The 21,021-nt window shown below is 40.7% G+C and overlaps 1 protein-coding gene across 1 annotated transcript in view; it reads left to right on the forward strand.

Moving 5' to 3' along the window:
- Nucleotides 1–260: 260 nt before the first annotated feature.
- LOC109486518 overlaps nt 261–21,021 on the forward strand; it is a 30,683-nt gene continuing 9,922 nt past the window's right edge. Inside the window, exons 1-28 of the mRNA XM_019790353.1 lie at nt 261–677; nt 832–984; nt 1,786–1,875; nt 2,416–2,525; nt 3,046–3,242; nt 3,595–3,732; nt 4,242–4,321; nt 4,745–4,910; nt 5,565–5,771; nt 6,265–6,426; nt 6,963–7,070; nt 7,432–7,540; nt 8,503–8,652; nt 9,201–9,353; nt 11,766–11,856; nt 12,493–12,613; nt 13,399–13,553; nt 13,991–14,041; nt 14,437–14,519; nt 14,748–14,813; nt 15,209–15,350; nt 15,684–15,865; nt 16,331–16,483; nt 17,091–17,171; nt 17,450–17,557; nt 18,075–18,251; nt 19,822–19,997; nt 20,442–20,448. Of these exons, the coding sequence (XP_019645912.1) occupies nt 428–677; nt 832–984; nt 1,786–1,875; nt 2,416–2,525; nt 3,046–3,242; nt 3,595–3,732; nt 4,242–4,321; nt 4,745–4,910; nt 5,565–5,771; nt 6,265–6,426; nt 6,963–7,070; nt 7,432–7,540; nt 8,503–8,652; nt 9,201–9,353; nt 11,766–11,856; nt 12,493–12,613; nt 13,399–13,553; nt 13,991–14,041; nt 14,437–14,519; nt 14,748–14,813; nt 15,209–15,350; nt 15,684–15,865; nt 16,331–16,483; nt 17,091–17,171; nt 17,450–17,557; nt 18,075–18,251; nt 19,822–19,997; nt 20,442–20,448 (3,666 nt within the window). The 5' untranslated portion in view covers nt 261–427. The remainder of the gene's footprint in view (nt 678–831; nt 985–1,785; nt 1,876–2,415; nt 2,526–3,045; nt 3,243–3,594; nt 3,733–4,241; nt 4,322–4,744; nt 4,911–5,564; nt 5,772–6,264; nt 6,427–6,962; nt 7,071–7,431; nt 7,541–8,502; nt 8,653–9,200; nt 9,354–11,765; nt 11,857–12,492; nt 12,614–13,398; nt 13,554–13,990; nt 14,042–14,436; nt 14,520–14,747; nt 14,814–15,208; nt 15,351–15,683; nt 15,866–16,330; nt 16,484–17,090; nt 17,172–17,449; nt 17,558–18,074; nt 18,252–19,821; nt 19,998–20,441; nt 20,449–21,021) is intronic.

Consider the following 21,021-nt stretch of genomic DNA (forward strand, 5'->3'; position numbering starts at 1 on the left):
TGGTCGGGCTACAACAGACCAAGAGCTGCTTAGAATAGAGCCAGCATACTGTCTAACAAAATCTCAACTGAAAGTTGCTGTTCAGCTGTGACAGTGGGGATGAAAAGGCCATGACCAGACAGTTAGTCATTAATTTTCTCAGCCATCCCTGAAGCGAAGGCCAAGTCACAGTGAAGGGAACATCATGTACTGTGGAGCCTACAACAGACCAAGAGGCGTGAGGTGCTTAGAACACTGTTAACCATTTGTGTGTCAAAATCTCAACTGCCAGTCACTGTACGGATGAAACAGACAGTAAGGATGGAAGAGCCATTGGGGTGAGCACACAGTTCATCATTACTATTTCTTCAGCCATCTCAGAAGCCTATGTTACAGTGAAGATCTAGAGGACATCATGATTCTGTAAAATGGTTCACACTTGACCTCAATGGCTGCAGACGTACAGCCTAGATCGCTCGTGTCGCGTTCCAAGGTCAGGTTTGAGGGCGTCAGCGTGCACAGCATTGACAGCACGGAGTACAATGTCACAGACAACGACCTTGACAGTGTGAAATCTGCGCTGTCAGAACCAGAGAAAGAATTTGATGACAACAAGTCGAAAAATGAAGACTCAAATGATGAGCTTCAAGATATTTCACCAGCTGAAAGAGATGTACACCTGTCTGAAGACATTAAAGGTAACTGAATGTCAACGTATATATGAATGTTTTTCTTAAGGTTTTTAATCATCCGTGATGTTTGATATTATAATTGTATTTGTAAGTTAGCAATAATTTAGATTTTCTCAAATTCTGTCAATGCTAATAAAGTTTTCTTATGTCTTAAAAAAAGGTTTTGAAAACCATAAAGAGAAGACAGGAAGAGAGGCAATGGTTTCACCAGAAGACACCTCGGGAAGAATCTTGGTACAGACCTCCATCCCGTATGGGTTCCAGCACAGACAGATGTATGAACACAACAAGAAGCTGACTGATGTCATTGATGGTATGTATACACTATCTACATATCTGTATCTATTAGTAGAGGGGATTCATTCCTCAAGCTAACCGACATCTTACACACACAGTCGTCCCTCAGTAAGACATCTGGAGCCGCATAGTTCCCATTTAGAACTGACAGGCACAGGCTGAATATCTCAATGGCCAGTGTAACTGCTCTTTGGCATAACACATCAGCTTCTTTTGGTATTACACAATGTACATAATAATCTATTATATACTGCCCTTTCTATGGCCGCAGAATAACTGCTCTTTGGCATAACAAACCAGCTTCTTTGAAAAAAAGGAGACTATTCCTCTACTATGTGGTACTTGAGAAAAGTGCTGGTACAGTAACTAGTTTGCAGTTTGAACCATTTGGGTTAACTGTAACATGAGAAAGAAATGTGATACACTCTCCACTTAAGTCTGTCTGCAGAGAATATCACCTGAGTTTTTGGTTTCTATAGTCCATGGCAGTTTTATGAAAGCACAGTACAGTAGCCTTGTTTTACCTACAGAATGAACATTGAAAGCTCCTATGTGTTAGAGGAACATTTACAGTTATATGTATGTAGCAAAATGAGGTTCAATGTTGTACAACATTTGTTTTTTGTGGAATGAAACCTTGGTTGGGGAGGTAGAAGGTGGAAAGAAGGAAGGTAGAAGGAGAGGGATGGGCTCCACCTTCCAATACTGTGCCCTAGACACAGTGGACTAACAACCCACTGCCCCTACAGCCTCAAAAAAAGCTTTGAGACTACTTTTAATTTATTTCTAAAAAAATCTGCCTGATCTTTTTTTCCAGTGACGTTTAACGGCCGTCTGCGGATGTTCTCTATCCTGGACACACGGGGGATCACCTGCTGGTACAGCGATGTCATCGTTGGACATCCTGGTCAGTAACACAATGATTCCAATTTCACTAGAATATACCAGAATTATAATAATATTATTCTACTCAACTACCAAGTAACAGTAACTGCAAATCATTCAACCTTCCTACAGCAAATTCATGACACTGCAAATATGCCTTCTGTAGAACCATGTCAACCTTGAAGTTAGAACTGCGGAAATCTCTCTTACCCTCTTGAATAAAATTTTCACAGTTTGCAGTGATGTTGCCATATTTGCCAAAAACATAGATGAAAATATATGCTCATTTCGTTACAATATTTAGTGTTCCAAGTAATGATTTATATTAGTCACAGTAAAACAATTTTTGATTACTAATTATAGAAGTACTTTCCGTAAATAATTTCATCAGGTTGGAAGATACTTAGGGTATAGAATTTTCTTCTTACACAACCAGTAACGTAAGCAGGTGAGAACCTTACTGGTTGTGTAAGAAGAAAATTCTATACCCTATAGAAGTACTGTTTTAATTAAATCTAGATTAAAAGCATGTATTTGTAACTGTCTTATGTTATCGCTCCAGTTGTGCGCAGCCTTCACTACCCCAAGTACATGTTCAATGTCATCAAGAAGATCACTTTCTCCAAGAAGTACAACGTTTACTTCACCCTGGGGAAAGACTTCTCTCTCAAGGTGAGATCTTCAACAAATCTTCAACAAACCTTAAGACGTACATCTGCTCTAGTCTACAGTCTATGTATAATAATGATAACAATACCCTTTATTATACAACAATTGTTTGATGGTACATTGCATGGTATCTACTGCTATGCATCAAAAAATACATGTAAGACTCTGCATTTTTCCTCTAGCTTCCACTATGATATACGTTCCCTGACCTTAGTGCTGAAATACCTTCTTCCACCATATACTATGCTGTTCCATGATACAACCACTCCTACATCATTGTATGTAAATATATAAATGCTCTTCCTATGTTAGGTATGTTAGGGTTACAAAAATAACTTTGACAAGATGTGTTCTGAATCAAGGATAACTCTGAGAACCAACAAATGAAATTTGTGAGGCCATGAACTTACCTTCATCCACAAAAAGATAGTCAAGAAAAATACTGTGTGTTCTTCCTATCCCAGGTTTGCAACAACAATATTCCACGGTACTAACTACTCATATGTATCCTTTCTTATTCCAGGTTTATAACAAGAACTTTGACGAGACGTGTTCCGTTGAGAACCATGACCTGAAGTCTGTCCTCTTCATGCTGTGGAATCCTGGGAGAGATGAGCTGATCACAGGGGGGGTGGGGGGCACCAAGGTGTGGGAGTTCACCAAGAGGCTTGAGATCATGGCTGACATACGGCCCATGTCCAACTACAGGCTGGTACTCAAGTAAGGAGATGTTTTAACACTGATCTCTATATTGGTGTGAAAGATCATAAGAGCTTGTTGTTTTCTACCTCCATGGTTGTATCTAGAACCAGTTGCTCTTAAGCACAGTTGTAGATAGTCCACACATATCCAGAACTGTGCCTGGGGCAAATCTTTGTTCTTGGATACGGGGAGACTATCCAGAACCTTACCTGATTCTAACCCTAAGCCCTAGTCAGGCATTGAACTAGACAGGCAAGTTTCTAGATTGTCTTTGACAAATTTGTTGGCTTCTTTTGTAGTTTGTAGTTTGGGTGTTACAGAGAGTCAACAAGATCATTTTGTTTCATCTTTTAAATCTGTGTCCTTGCAGACATGAGTGGCCTAACGTAGGAGGCAGCTGGGCACGTTATGTGCAGCTGGACCTGAACATGCAGCATCTCTACTGCTGTACCGAGACTGACCTCTACTGTTACAGCACAGAGGGACAGCTGCTGTACAAGATACTCAGGTTAGTGAGTTAGCTGTCTGTATATCTGTACTGCTGTACCGAGACTGACCTCTACTGTTACAGCACTGAGGGACAGCTGCTGTACAAGATCCTCAGGTAACAGCATGGTCATTTTCATTGTAGGTTGTCATACAACTTCGATGCCACAGAATTTTCAGGCAGCCTGGGACAGAAACAACCAAGGACAAGGATCTAAGACAAACGTTTTTGTAACATGACAGCTGAATTTTGCAGGACACATGCACGACTACTCCCTAAGTTTGTGATTGCACTACGATCGTACAGCAATTGACTGGGCCCTAAGTAAACCGTCTGAATGTGGCATGCCACATCTATGTAGCTATAGCTGGTCCTGTGTACTGAGCCTTAGCCATGAGTGATGTAGGAAAACAATGTTGTAAAGAGCATTCCTGTCAAATGCAGAATACAGTGTTACCAGTATACATGTGTATTTTTTTAATAAGATTAGTATTATAGTCCACAAGTTTTTCCGTTCTCTGTTCCCACAGGGCCCACAAGACCTTCATCACAGGGTGCCAGTTCTCCCAGCATGCCAAGCTGCTGGTCACCAGTAGCCATGATTTTGAAGGTATGTGTATGACATGAATTTCCTGTAATACACTTTATTATTAGAATTAGAGGTAGAGTGACATAGAACAGAACATCCTGGAGGGACATGTCTGCAGTCGCCATGCATCTGCCCTGATGATTGCAGTTTGGTTGACATAGAGATGTAGAGAGAAGTGTTGAGCATGCTTTGAGAGAACATGTGTCATGTACATGTACAAGGAAAAGGCAGGTTCAGTTTGAAAGAAATCTGCTAGTGGGTAACCTGTCCTTGGTGCTGAAATACAATCAAAGCTCTGCTGAAACTTTGGAAGTCTAAAAAAGAAAACCAACCAATGACACCAGAAAATACATATCAACCATTTTGTCAGTCTGTATCTGAACCCTGCCTGTCCTTGGTGCTGAAATAACATCAAACCTCTGCTTCTGAACTTTGTGTCCACAGTTAAGGTGTGGAGCATTAAGGGTGGTCTGGTGCACGTGTTCCGGGGTCACTCCCGAGGGGTCACCCAGCTGGTCCTGCACCCCGCGACCTCTGCGCTCGTGCTGACCTCTTCGCTGGACGGAACCGTCAAGATGTGGTCACTCGACACCATGGACATCATTTACAGGTGATACAGTCTGTCATACCAAATAACGCATAAATTACCAAATAAGGCATAAATTACCAAATAAGGCATACATTACCAAATAAGGCATACATTACCAAATAAGGAACACACCACCAAATAAGGCATACACACACTACCAAATAAGACATAGTTAAAGAGTTTGACTTGTTCCAACTCAAGAAGGAAACTCACCATAAATTTTCGGCTGATCCCGTCAACCTTCGTCAGATTTGTGATGCAGTCACTGACTTTCCGGAAGTCAGAAACGTGATGACGTCAGGAGTGCATCAAAATTGGCGGGAAGACGGTATCTCCCACCATCACGGTTCAGAGAGGGTTGGTGGGCCCTGATGTAAACTGCCTCCTTCACGCCTCTCACAAAGTGATGGTGGGAGATACTGTCTTCCCGCCAATTTTGATGCACTCCTGACGTCATCACGTTTCCGACTTCCGGACTCTTTAACTATGGATTCTACCAACACAGATGAGCTTTCATTCGAAAATAAGACATACTCTGCCAAATAAGGCATTGACTACCAAGTAAGGCATAGACTACCAAATAAGGCATACATTACCAAATAAGGCATACATCACCAAATAAGGCATACACCACCAAATAAGGCTTACACCATCCTCTATACCTCTTGTTTTCAGCCTGAGTCTACACAAAGAAGGTATCCAGTGGATGGGTCTGACCAATGACAACCTTCTGTACTGCGCCTCGCCGCGCCGGATCAGCACCTGGTTCCTGAACCACGTGGTGGACTTCTGGGCACACGCTCGCTGTCGGGCGTGCTCGCTAACCGTCGTCCCGGCAACCGGCAAGAGCAAGAGGGTCATGCTCGTGGGGGACGACTCAAGGTAGGAACAATCTTCAATCTGCCTCCAACAGAAAATCTTTGTAGTTCTCCGTAAAAAAAATGAAGCAGTGTCCTTATTCAAGGGGGAATGTGACCTCATGTGGCACCTGAAAGCAGATGCTGGGGTAGAAAATGACAAAACATGATGTTGTGTGCTGCAGTTGAAAAGAGCTAAGCTTTCCTTAGCACAATGACCTACTCTGGATCCTGTAAATACTGTACATAGCGTCTGTCTTTTTTGTCATTGCAAAAGTGGAAAAGTAGTCGAAAAGTAGCTCAACCGTTCATTGAATTCATTTTTGATTGAGCTGAACTGTTTTGTGATAATCATTATACCCAGCATGGTTCTTCTCAACCAAAGACAACCCGATGTTTCCATGATTGTCTGTCATCTTCCTCAGAGAATGACTTTTACGTGTAGGATGTGAATACAGAATGTTGTTATACAGTCATTTACCAACCTAATGACATTGCACGTATTTCCCTTCCCCCAGCGTGCGACTGTTTTCGCGTAAGGAACGTAAGAACCTGTCCACGGTGCTCCCTCCCCCGTCCATCTCCCCCTTCCAGCAGGTGGAGTGTGTGGCCTACAACAGGACACACAACATGGCCTTTCTACTCATCAACCCATGGGAGATATGGGCCTATACTACCAAGTAAGGCTTTAATACACCACAAACTAAGGTATACAGTACATGTACCCATGTAGTGTACAACAGGACCCACAACATGGCCTTTCTACTCATCAACCCATGGGAGATATGGGCCTATACTACCAAGTAAGGGCTTATACTGCTAAATATGGCATACACTACCTACTAAATAACGTACACACTACCGAATAAGGCAATTACTACCAAATAAGGCATGCATCACCAAATAAGGCATATGTTACCAAATACATGTAAGGCATATGCCACTACACCACCAAATAAGTCTTAAACTTTAAAGGATAGGTTGGTCGAAGTCATTGTGAATCAACTGTACTTTTTCAACACAAAAAGACTTAGTACTCAAATTTTTTACTGTTCAACTTCAGTCTCTGACCTTAGTGCTGAAGTACGTTCTTCCAGCGATTACTGTGAACAGTAAAAATGAGTCATTCTCAAGCCTTTGGAGTAAACTCCTCCATGTGTACTACAAGACAGCTTCCCTGTCCTTGGTGCTGAACTCCCATCTCTTCCCTCTCCAGGAGTGACCCAGCCTGTCGACACCTTGTGTGGGATATAGCTGAAATCCAGGAAGAGTATGTCACTAAGGCTAAAGAGGCAGCAGCAGACATAGAGAAAAGGCAGCTCAGGTGGGTGTCTGTTTGTCAACATCTTGGATTTAGGAAATAGTTTTTGTTGTTACAGTAGTTGAAGTCAACATATACATGGTTTCTATCCAGGAGTGTGTTATAGTTAACACACAGGAGTATGTTTCTTAGCAGTTCACATTTTGAGGGTTTTTATGAAAGTTCATCTGTGTTGGTAGTAATCATAGTAAAATGTTGAACTTTATTCCAACACACAATTACACAGGGATCAAATTTTCAGCGACCATGTAGAGGGTTTGTACGGCTTATAGTTCACATGTAGAACATCATGACTTAGCCCGAGTTTTAACCCCTCCCCCAGGTTTTACATGTCAATATGTACTTAATCTGCTATTTGTTCCAGACCTTCAAACCGTGCGGCTCTGCGTAAACTGCAGCAGACGGAAAAGGCCACATACAACGGCTGGGGACATCAGGATGTCGTGCCATGTACAAGTCTGGGGACTCTGCAGGTCTGTTAACATTGTTTGTTTGTTTTTTGTACGGAGAAGGCCACATACAACGGCTGGGGACATCAGGATGTTGGGCCTTGCACCAGTCTGGGATTACCAATTAACACATGACTGAGCAATTCACTCATATTGGGGAGGACCCCTATTCTCTCAACACAAATGGATAAGAATGACTATGATGAAACTAAACTCTTCTATATCACCGCATCAAATCCCTGTAAAACCCAATCTCTGGACTCAAGAATTACGTATTGATCATTCGCAGTAAACTTTAAGTACAAGTCACTGAATTGCAAATCAATGTACATTTCATTTTAAAATCCAAAAGTTTATACTATTGCACATAATGAAGTTAAAACCAATACAGAACCATTAGGAATAATTGCACATACCCACTGTACCCACTCAGGTAACCTATCATAAGTTAGTGCCACCCAAAACAATTCCTTCTGCAAAGGTAAACACACTTAATCACCTCCCACAGGTAGGAGTAGAGTACTGGACAGAGAACGGCCGCTGCTGCCCGCGAGCCTCAGCCTTCCTCCTGATGGGGTATCTGTATCTGTATAGTTCTTTCTTGGACCATTCTGCAAAACATTTCACAATACCACAACTAATTCATTCTTTGCAACCTTCTGCAGGTAGGAGTAGAGTACTGGACAGAGAATGGCCGTTGTTGCCCGCGTGCGTCAGCCTTCCTGCTGATGGGGATGCAGGACGGACGGGTTCTCTTCTCTCTCTCCCTCTCTCTCTCTCTCTCTCTGTCTCTCTCCAGTTTAATGTCTGTTCTTCCCCCCTCCCACAGGTAGGAGTAGAGTACTGGACAGAGAACGGCCGCTGCTGCCCTCGAGCCTCAGCCTTCCTCCTGATGGGGTATCTGTATCTGTATAGTTCTTTCTTGGACCATTCTGCAAAACATTTCACAATACCACAACTAATTCATTCTTTGCAACCTTCTGCAGGTAGGAGTAGAGTACTGGACAGAGAACGGCCGCTGCTGCCCACGTGCGTCAGCCTTCCTCCTGATGGGGATGCAGGACGGACGGGTTCTCTTCATGGACGTGCAGGAACCAGGGGTGAAGCATCTGGAACTACAGGCTAACAAAGACGCCGTGAGTATTCCCTATCTGTATGGTTCCCTTTATGAAGTTGACATGCTTGAATCTGGTGTATAAGCTTTAGTTTGAATGTGGTAAGGATGGGTGGGTTCTCTTCATGGACGTACAAGAACCAGGTGTGAAGCATCTGGAGCTGCAGGCTAACAAAGATGCTGTAAGTATTATGTATCTCTGTAATTCCCTGTATATGTTCACAGCTGTTCAAATCTGCTAGGGAAAAAAGATATCAACCTGTCCTTGGTGCTGAAATGTAATCAAACCTCTGCTGAAACCTGCAGACCCATTCATGACTTCAGAACATTGATGCTGTATCTGTCAGCAAGGATTTGAAATTCTATTGCTAACTTCAAGATTTTTACACTTGAGTGTCACTTGAATGTCTACACGATGTACAATATTTCTGATTTTTCATGCTTAAATTGTGGATCAATCAGGCCAGAGCTTTAGAAAAATTTTCAGAAATACAGCAATTTTTTATGAGAATTTGTTTGCATGACTGGTAAACTAGGCTTTAGGCATAACACACAACTTTTTTCCTGTAGATCATAGAAGTGTACCATGACACAGAGCACCAGTGCCTGGTGACCAGGACCAGACAACAGGACTGGGACGTTCTACAGTTCTTCTCTCTGCCTGAACTCTCACTGCTGCACCTCACCAGGATAGGGTCTGATGTGGTGGCACATGCTCGCATTGTAAGTCAGGATTTCATGTTCAAATATGTACACTTTGCTGCGGTTTAAGTGTTAAGGTTTCAACTTTATTTTCCAGATGATAGGGTTCTATTTAACAATAACCTCCCTACACTATTATTACTTAGCAACACAGAGCATATGAATCTTAGACTATAGTACTCTCACCTCTCGAATAAAAGTACCCCCTGGAATAAAAGTACCCCCCGGACAAATCTTCAAAATGTAATAAAAGTACCCCCTGGAATAAAAGTACCCCCCGGAAAATTTTTAATTGACATGTGAAAGCAATGTTTATGCTACTAAAATGTGTTCTCATGGTGTACATGTATGTTTCCCTTGCAAACACAGGTCCCAAATAAACATACCCCCGGAAAAAAAGTACCCCCGAGAAATCTTCAAAACCTAATAAATATCCCCCCCCCCAGAATAAACATACCCCTGGAAAATTACCAAATTATCAGCCTGCATTCTTACAGGTTAATAAGAGGTACATGCCTTTGTATATGTCGTGCAGTCTAATGACATAATCCATCTACATTCTAACTTGAGATCTGACTCTGAGTTCACACAATTTGTTGTTGATCATTACATTGCATGCATGCATTGAGCAACTATCAAGTTTTGGGATAAGAGTCCTTGATTTTTTAAGGTTAAGAAAAATTACATGAATAGAGTTTGAAGTTGAACAGAAATTTACAATATGCTAAATACATGCTCTATACAAATTTGCATTAATGTGTAAAAAGACATAGGGAAAAGAATCAAATATAGAATATAATGTTAGATTTTGAATGGTATTTCATTTTTATACCTTTAAAAAAAACTTCAATCAGTTTTCAAACAATTGACACAATCCACAAGTCACACACAAAGTTCACACGAGAATAGCAACAATTCGGACTGCCACAATCTCAAGGGTCTCAGGTTTCACTTACAAAATGTAGCAAGCTTTGAAGTTTGTGTTAGTATGCAAATGATGGGAGGCGGGGCTTGGAAGAATGGTTCATTCTCTAGTAGGGGGACATGAATATTTTAAAACATTTTGATGTGTACTTGATATGAATAGATTGCAAGTTTTGTCATGTCAACACCTTTTTAAGAATTACTCAACTCTTCCATAATGTAACATCTATATGTGATTTTTTAAGAAAGAGTTTTATTCACATTTAAAAATCATAGCTTCCCCATACTCAAAGTAGGCTCTTCCACATCGTGGGAAGTTTTCAAGTGTTTACTCCTTACGTGCGCCATTCAGAACGGACTATTTCCAGCTTGAATTGTCATTTCTCTGGTAGGATTTTGGAATTTTTGTGAGAAATACGATTTATTATGCTAAAATACACTCTTGTCTGGTATTATTTTCATATTTTCGTTGGAAAAAGGAATACTTGAAACACGTAATGTGCAAGCACATGTTCCTCCCCCCCAAATTATTTCTAGTAAGTCTAGTAACGCTAGAGTCTACGTGTTCCAAAATATTACTTACCTTTTTGAAAAAAAGAGGTGATCTTTTCCCTACAAAAGTACAAGTACGATGACTCAGTAAATCTGCCGTACGTTTGGTGTCAGTAAAGTTCTGCCCGTGCATATTTGACATGTTGCAAAGTGGCCGCTACTTTGGGCGGCTGTGTCCGGGCATCGTGGCTTTCCAAAAACTTGCACCCAGAAAAGATGTTTTCTCCAAAGGGCATGTACTTTCAATGCTGTTAACTATGCCCCGATTTTGAAAAATTATTATATGCACCGTCCAAAATGAGATCGTACCGGGTGGATGTTCGGGCCAACAAAAAAAGGGACACGAGAGTTAGTTTATTCAAGGCCGTTCAACACCGGAGCGGCCACCCCCGGTCTTGTCGGATCCTCTTGCGTACTGGCAGAACTAACGACAAAACATGAAAAGTTCCCGCTAGAATACCACAACAAGCTCCTACAAAAAGACTTAAATGTATTATTTGTAGTAGGAACTTCCTTTTTACGTCCAGACATGTGCCTTTCGTGACATTTTAACTCTGCAGTTACGTACTTTTTTGCCCGGAACTTTTTTTGATTCTGAAAAAAAAATAAACGTACCGTCTAAAATAAGAACGTACCGGGCGGATTTCAAGGCGAAAAAAAATAAACGTACCGGTACGTTTAATCGAGAGTAAAGAGTAAAGCAGTTTGAACTAATGCTTCTGGCCTCTTACTACACTAATATCTTCATAGTGCAAATTTTAGTTTCCTTATTATACATAGCAAATATGATAGCAAATCAGCAGTAAGGATATTGCTTATGTTTTTCAGCAAAACGTATAACACTGCACTGCAAGGTAAAATGCTGTCTTCATTTATCAATTGCAACAACTTCTGAATCACAAGGATTGAGTGACGTTAACAGTGTAAATAATGCAGTTCTCTTTAACACCCCTGTAGGGTTCCTCCCTCCTGTGTGGATGCAGCAGTGGCCAGTTGGACCTCATCACACTGACAGAACATAGGGAAGAGGTGACAACAGACGAGGAAGGTATGTCTGAGCTTATGTCATTGTGTCAACCTGACATAAAGTTAAAACCTGAGTGATATACTCGATTTACAGCAAGCATTGAGTAGTCTGATGTATATTAGCAATAAGAGCTAGGGATACATAATTTTTATTAAGTAATTAGGCACACATCCACATTCTGATGGTAAATCAGCACTAAGGACAGGAACAATGTTACATAGAAATTTCAAAGCTAATGCTACTGACTAAGAAACACAGCAAATTCAAAAGTTGCCATCTGAGTACCATCAAAGAAAAAGAGATGGAAGTTGATATGATGAGCGATGGCAAATCAGCACCAAGGACAGTAATAACAGTCTAAACCTTGCTACTGACTTAGCAACACATAGTCATGTAGCTGAGAACATAACATGACTACATCAAGATTTGAAAACACAGACAAATGGAAGTTGATGTAATAAGCGATGGCACTTCAGCACCAAGGACAGGACTTAGTGCAAGATCCATACAAAAGTATCATAACACTGCTGGCAAAGACTTTTTCTGTCAAAACTGTACTTTTTGTGGGTCAGCAGTTACGCTAGTCTGCCTGTGATGACCTAGTAATGACTTGTATCATTGCCAGTAAATACAAATAAAAACCATGTTTTTGTTCAGGTGACACTGAGAGCCAGGCTTCATCAGAAGGTTCAGAGAGTCGCAGGATGAAGGCAGAACACAGCAGTGCAGTTCTGTCTGTGGACGCCTGCCATAACATGGGACTCTTCTGTACATGCAGGTGGGCATGGATGATGTTTGCATTATAATTATACTCTCCAAGCAGATCTTTTGGTGGCTGCAAGATAGTATCACACTGCCTTAAAAAAAAAGAGTATGAAACTACCGGTAATTTGAAACCTCTGCTTAACAGGAGTGGAGAGGAAGATTAGGCCTATTTATAGACACTTTGAGCTTTACATATTGTATGGTATGTTGGCTTTTATCTGGGTCTCCTAGCCTAATCAAGACAATTTTCATTAAAAAAATAGCTGCTTGTTGCTTAATGTGTCTCTTAGGCTGGATGTGATGTTGTTTGTCATTTGTCTCATTGGTTCACAAGAAAAATATGTATCATAATGAAAAGCTTATGGCCAGAAAATACTATGTTGTGTGGTCAAGTTTTTGCTAGGGTTGGTTGGGAAACCAGGAATACATTTTCATATGCATGAGATATGTATTTTACCCTTCCAGTGGTGACGGTGCAGTGAAGATCTGGGACACACAGAAGGTGCTGGTGACTGAGATTCTGTTAGACGACTCCCTCAGCTGTGCCTGTTTCTGTATAATCTATGAATCCATTATCCAGTAGCAGAGTTTGAATTATCTATATGAATACTGAGAGATGTACTAACTAAAGTGTTGTCCCTTCCAGTGGTGACGGTGCAGTGAAGATCTGGGACACACAGAAGGTGCTGGTGACTGAGATCCTAAGTTGCATGTAATATCCATAATCTATCCAGTATTAGAGTTTGAATTGTCTATGAATACTGAGAGATGTACTAACTAAAGTCTTGTACCTTCCAGTGGGGACGGTGCAGTGAAGATCTGGGACACACAGAAGGTGCTGGTGACTGAGATTCTGCTGGACAACTCCCTCAGCTGTGCCTGTTTTCTCAACAACAGGGCAGACGTACTGGTGGCTTATAAACATCACATCTTCATCATACCCCATAAAAAAGGTACTAAATGTACTACTCATTATAGATACAGTTCCCTGTAACTACACATATGATTGTGTAAATGTGTAAATATTGTACATTTGGGAATGCATCTATAGCAGCAACACCTGAGTGTGCTGCAGTGCAATGTGAACCAGTCAGAATTGCCCTGAGGAAGAAACGTTGACTGAATAAAAGACTTGGTTGTGTAAAAAGTGTCTCTTTACTCAGTGACTTACCAACCTGATGAAACTATTCAGGGAGGTACTAACAAAATTTAGTCAACTTTGCAAAAGAAAAGCATTCATAACATTCAATAAAAAAGTCATTATAATAGTCAACATGTTAAATACAGTTTGTCTGTAATAAGTCTGTTTTTTAACGTTCTGTCTCTCAGTCTCTAATCTAGACTGCCATATTGAGTATTTTTGATTTCTTACAAATTTTCTCTCTTCCAGTCTGCCCTTCTTTAACAGTGCCAGAGATACGAGAAGAGGACTTGGAAACAGGTATGTTTATACACGTTACTATTGCCACTGCCACAAGAGGCTACAGGATTTTGAAAGGTCAAGTGGCTCTTGATTATTTACAGTGTTTCCTTGTGTTACAAATACATACATATAAATGTATGTAGGAGGATATATGTTGGGTTTAAAAAGCTCTGGCCTTTTCTACAATCAGATGCAAGAACAGTGTCCTACAAAATAATTTACCTCTAGGAATAATACATACAAACTGTATTTCCATTACATGACCAAGGAGTGTAGAAAGTGGCTCTCAAGAAGAGATACTCGGAAGAGGAGTGGTCCTTATTCACCACTCATAGAAATGTCTAGTATGCCAGGTCTATACATGTCCTATGCATTTCTTAATCTTATTTTGTCTCTGTTTTGTTTTTTTCCAGAGTCTTTAATCTACGAGGACCCGAGCATGTTATATGATGGGGATGATGATCTAGCAGAACCGACCAACCTTAACACCTACCTGGTAAATCTTGCTAGCAAACTGAGGGATCAGACACTTACACTTAACGATCGTTGTGCAATCACAAAGGACATTCTTGGGATTGTAATACATGTTTAAAATTGGTAGAAAATATTCAGCAGGTATGGGTTAGGACATTGCACAAAAATTGTACAGTGTCATGCATGCGTCAGTGTTTTTCTTTCTTATATTATCTGATGATTGACCTGCTATTTTTGTTTAATGTTCCAGGTACCGTTTGAGAACCTCCAGGGAAAGATGAACAGACCACTGACGGGGAGACACAGCCCTACAGAGGTACAGTGTGTTGTAGATTTCTAGATAGAAGAAATAGTATTGCAATTGTTAAACTGTCCAAATGATTGTAATTTTTGCATGAATAATAGTTTGGACTCTTCTCACAATCCCAAGCATTTATTCATGGGGAGAGAAACTATCATAAATTTGTTTTCAGGTGGTAATGGTTTGCTATCTATCCATGATGTAATTCTATCAAATAAGACCTACAATGAGTAGTAAAATCCCCCCATTCCCCAGGTGTCCAGTGTATCCAGTGACCTGTCCCTGGCCCCCACAGACACGTACATGATTGTCTCCATGTTCCACTATAATCTTCTCCCTCTGCCTAACCAAATAACAGCTACCTTAGCTTACTACGTTTAATGCTTTGTTTATAAACCATCTATCCCCAGGTATCGAGTGTATCCAGTGACCTGTCCCTGGCCCCCACAGACACCTACATGTCCCCATGTTCCACACCGCGGGCCTGGTCAGAGATAGATCTGGTTCTGTCAGCCGACGTCAGCACTCAGGACCTCAAGGACAAGGAGAGAGGTATGGTAATAGGCCTTTTTTAAATTAATTTTAGATCTTAAATTTTGAATTTGAAATCTCATATGTGTATAAGAAACATTAATCAGTTGCTACGTCTACAGTAAAAAAGTTGTGTGAAAGTTTGCTCACTGTTAGTTTCAATTCAACACTTTAAATTTATCTATTAGTAATAAACAATTTTTAAGTCGACAAGTATTGTTTACAGATCTTTGCTATGTTTGGGGAAGCTGACAAAGCATATAGGAGAATCAGGAAGCTGTGGATTGCATAAGAGACCCTCCAGTACTTCAAAGAAGTCTGAAATCTCTGATTTTCTTTATCCTAAATCTCCAGCCTTGAGTCAGACTGGTTTCCACCGGCCTAATGACAGCAGACCAAGCACGGGGACAAAAGAGTTTAACTTCCCTCGTTACGGCCAGTCACCTGGTCCCTCCCCGCCCGGTACTCCTGTTAAACATAAGGAACAAGAGATGACAGAGGCACAGAAGGAAAGGATACAAGAAGTGCTACAGAAGGTGATTTTATTGGTTTGAACTGTACTTAATATCCTGTAGTAGACTTTGAATTCAAATGAAATACTCACTCTCACTCTGTCACCATACAATTTAGCATGTGTTGTTTCCCAACTTACGAGGGTTAGACGTGCTTGCACACTGGTGCTGAGGCTTGATGGCAGCCTGCCATTTGCCTCTGTCCTGTAGGTTGATGCTATGCAAGTTAAAGTGGAGGAAGCCCTCCTTTATGTTGTTAATTCATCTCTTCCTTGAACACCCACATGGGTTTTGGCCTTTCACATCCAGAGGCCACTTCTCATTGTCTATTCTTTGGAGCTAATTAAAGATACACCAAAAAGCATTTACTCAATTAAAGATACTTGTGTATCAATTGCAGCTATTTTTATTGAGATCTTTTTATCTGATTACATTTTGGCATTTGACTTGAATTCTTGATATGAAGAAATGATTGTCTCCCTCTCCCAGTGGGTGTCCCAGACAGATGAACCAGAAGAAGAGTCAGTGTCATATGAAGACTTCATGATGCAGACAGAAGAAGAACCAAAACCGAAACCTGCCAAAAAACAAGCACAGAAGGGGAAAGCCAAGGCCAAGGCTAAGGAGCCTCCTGTCAAAAAGGTAGAAAACATAATTTGTTCATTTTACAGACTAAAGGCTTGCAATGCCTTACAAAGTTGTAGTAAACAAAAGAAGACAACACTTTATGCTGCAATGCTGTCATGTTATCACACTTTGCTTAACCTCCTCCAATCTAAAGTATCCTTTCAGCAACAAATTTGTGTTTGTTATAGACTAATATACAGTTAGGTAGCAGGGAGAAGGTTAAAAATATCTGTTGTGATGATTTTGCACCAAGTGATGGCAAATCAGTACCAAGGGATGCCCTTGGTGCTGATTTGCTATCACTTGTGTCTTTATCAATTTTCATGTAGTAAACAGCAATTTTTTTGCTGTGTTGCTTTGCCAGCAGCATGTTGGTGTAGGTTACTGCTATCCTTGGTGCTGATTTACCATCACTTACTATATCAACTTCTATCTTTTCAAATCTTCATGTAGCAAATGTCATATTTCTGTTGCATCACAATGTTACGTACTTAGTCAGCAGCATTGGATCAGGCCTGTCCTTGGTGCTGATTTGCCATCAATCAGAATGTGGCTAATGTATTCCTAGCTCTGATTGGTTATTCATCCTCATTCATACAATCATGAATTTGTTTTTTTGCAGTTTGATGACTTTGATGAAGGTGAATCAAAGTTCAAACAAGCCAGTAAAATTGACATCAAGTCCATCATGAAGACAGAAAAGGTTTGTGCTTACTTTTGTTACAGTGTTCAAAGTCTGTAGGAAAATATTTGAACAAAAAGTAATGGGCAATTTCCTCAATTCAGACATTGTCACAGAGGGTAGGGAGACCATGCAAAACCTAAGTACTGTACATCAATAAATAAATGTGAAGATACATGCTGCAGAAGACCTACCTAAGGATAAGGAGGGCAAGAGAGATGCAGGAAGCAAGTAATGAGCATCTCAAGCCATTATAACATGGTGATTATGATGTTTCTTTGTTTGGTTTGCTTGTTTAGAAGCCGAAGTCAGCGCCCGGTGGAAGGTCATCTCTGGACACAGCGGAGAAACTGGGTCAGCAAGTTGAGCAAGAGACGCGCCCAAGGTCAACTGCAACTTCCCGCAAGGTCAGTCTACTTACCTACCTAGTTCCTTGACCTCCTGGTTGTTGGGGGGACAAGATAGAAGACTAGTGAGGACGGACCACTGTCTCCAGACATCTCTGTCTCTTGCAGCGGTCTGTCAGATATTTCATCAACATGAGGAATGTGGAGAAGGGTACAGGGTTTGGAGCAAAGGAGTTGAAATAACAACAAATTACACTGAGGGAATGATTTACAAACTTAAGGTGATAGCAAGGTGGTCTTGCGTATTGAATCTGAAGGTTCTGGGTTCGAATCCCAAGCAGGCCCCAATGTTGTGTCCTTGGGAAGGGCGCTTCACACGTATTCCTTCACTTGACTCACTCACACGACAGGTGAAAATGAGAACCTAGCTTCAGTTACGTAGGAACGTCCTTTTGTATGGGATGTAAAGAGTTTTTTTTTTAAAGTCTTTATTGTTTTGACTTGTTTTGAACAAGTGGATCATGGTAGACAAACATCACCTGGTAAGAGGTAACTAAAACAGTCTTCCTTCTTGCAGAAGATAACCAAGAAAGAGAGGAAGGTACAAGAACGCAGGGTTTCCAGGAGAAAGTCTGCTGCACAGGCAGAGGACAGCAGACCTGCATCTGCTCATACTGAACAGGAGGAGGAGGAGGAGGCAGGGGAGGGACAAGAGGAGGAGAGAGATGATGCAGAAGATGAAGAATCTGCTCAGGTTGGTTCTACTGTTACTAACAGTTTTCTCTGTCAGGATGTTGTCACTGTAATGTCCATTCTGTATCCACCATGGCTCATTTAATTTGTCATCACTTAATATTATCATATGACAGAACTTTATTGACACCACAAAAGTACAGCGACATATACAAATACATTGGGTACAATGAAATTAACCTACGTACAAGATAATAGATGAGTTAACTTATACTTCTTGTTCTGAGGTCTAAACATTCTTTGATATATTTACCTATTTGTACACAGTAAGGGTTATTACCTTCTAGGATGAAATTAAATTTATCTATAACATGAAATGTAAAGTTAACAAATTCTGTTAAGCAAGGGGAAAGAAGGTTGAACAGCTTTGTGTGTTATCAACTTCCATGTCTCTAATATTTTGAAAATTTCATGTACTAGGCATGTTAGAGTTTCAGTATTTACTGATGTCACTTAGTCAGTAGCAAGTTGGATCAGGTTGTTTTTCCTGTCCTTGGTGCTGATTTTCCATTCTGTCTCCACCATAACCCTTTAAGAAAACCTACTGAATATGGGTGCAATGTCTCATTGATTATATCTATTGAAATGCTAGAAAACATTCCTTCTACTGCCCTAGTTATCTTTGTCTGGATAGTGGGGATGGTTGTACCCAATTCTAATGCAACGTTGACCAAAATCAAAGAAAACCGTGAAAAATTGGGGTTCTGCGCAGACGCAGTACATTCTGCCAACGTGCTAGCCAGAGCTCAAAATGGTAACAGGAAGAAGACGTTCTGACTGGAAGAGCTGGTTCAACCTGTTTGACTTGTTTCTGAATCAACTTTGCATAACATTGTCTGTGCTATCTCTATAGTTGCACACATGTGCTAACAGTAAAAAAAGGTAAAGCCATGGACTTTTTGAGGCCATATGGGCAGTGGGTTGTTGGTCCTCTGTGTCTAGCATCATATAGAAAGGTAAAACCCATCCCTCTTCTTCCACTGCCTTTTGTCTTCTCAACCAAAGTCAGGTTCCTAATACCTAATACCAGCCCAGAAGAGAACAAGAAATAGCCATGCCTTCAGGTACCAGAGTTATCAACCAAGGATTGAGGCGTTCAAGAATTCATTCTTTCCTAGAACTATCGCAAAGTAGAGCTCACTATCACCAAGTACAGTAGGGGCAATGTCATTAGATAGCTTTAAACAATGTTTAGAGTTAGATGTTGAAGGGTAAGGTGTAACAAGTCGATCGGTGTAATATAGCCAGCTGCCGCCGCGCCGCGAGCCTGCGAAGCTGGTGACGGTGTTATGCCAAAAGCGGTTATACCTGCTATACAGATACAGATACAGGTTCCCATTTTACACAAGGCCATCCAACATTAAAATAACCTTCTCCACTTTGTCACATAAAGGTTCCATCTGAAGCTGATTCAGAGGCTGACGTTTGGACACACTGGAGCCTGTGACATACCTGGATCATCTGTTTTCCCTCTCTATCTTGTGGTACAGACAATGAATGATGTACAAATGTACTAATTATGTCTTAAGGCAAACTCTAACCTATATTTTTCTCTACTTCATGACATACAGGTGCCATCTGAAGCTGAATCCGAGGTCGGCGTTTCGGACACACCTGATCCGCAGGTGCCACCTGGAACACCTGCTGCACCTGCCACACCTGTGCGGTCCTCCTCTCCCAACTGCAGCGATGCCACACAGACACCTGCCGCAGCTGCACCTTCAGAGGCATCCTTATCGGATGGTATGTAATATATTCTGTAACTCCCTGGCACTTTTGATTAATATTGCTGACGTCACGTATTAGTAAAGTCTTGCGAGAATAATGTCACGTGCCTGTAACTGTAATTACATTTTGAGTGATTGGTCATTAATTATCCTGAACAGTAGTCGTTGCAAATTTGATGTGTGTAAGTTTGTGTTGGAATAAAGTTCAAAATTTTACAAAGATTACTATGAATACAGATGAACATTCATGATCTTTCTGTTATTTGGTTTCTGTAATTTTGAAATTGTACTGTCTAGTATATGGTAAATGATGTCACATGTAACTGAATGTTTTCTCTTATTAAAGTTTTTAATTCTTTGAGAAATTTGATATCGCATTGGAAATTAGCAAAAATTCAGATTTTTGCGAATAAAGTTTCCTATGTCGTGATGTCCCCCCCGCAGGTGAGTTGGTACAGTCGAAGCCGCCCAGTGCTGCCAGCACCAGGAAGTCTGTTCACAGTGAGGAGGCAGGAGGGACCACTGTCGGGGAGGGGGAGGATCTCCTGGGCCTGCTGGAACAGGAAAAGTTTTCTGCCAACATGGTAAGTTCTGCTGTTAATGCATTTTTTTAGTAAAATCTCACCATCATTGGGTAATTAAGATACTGCACATTAATATTGGAAAACTGACCTTAATAGTATAAAGTGGGCCTATATTATGAAGACAATGTACTATCTGTTGGAACAGTTGTCAGATTTTTTTTCTATTTTACAATTTGTAATGCAATGACTATATATGGTGATGTTGAAGTTGTCCTCAGTTGACCTTTTTGTCCTTAGTTAACCCCATTATTCTGGAACAATTTATGACTGTCACTGTGCATGCAGATCTAGAATTTATTATCCATTGAACACTAAATATATATAGCTGTCCCATTATAGAGATGACATTAACTATCTGAATAGTGTGAATGCTAAATTTAATGATCCTTATTTACATGTATCAAAGCACCTGTTATAAAATACTTCAAGCAATAGATCTATAATGTATACCTCAAAAATA

Source organism: Branchiostoma belcheri, unplaced genomic scaffold, assembly GCF_001625305.1.
Source record: "Branchiostoma belcheri isolate BF01 breed outbred unplaced genomic scaffold, Haploidv18h27 scaffold80, whole genome shotgun sequence".
NCBI lineage: Eukaryota > Metazoa > Chordata > Leptocardii > Amphioxiformes > Branchiostomatidae > Branchiostoma > Branchiostoma belcheri.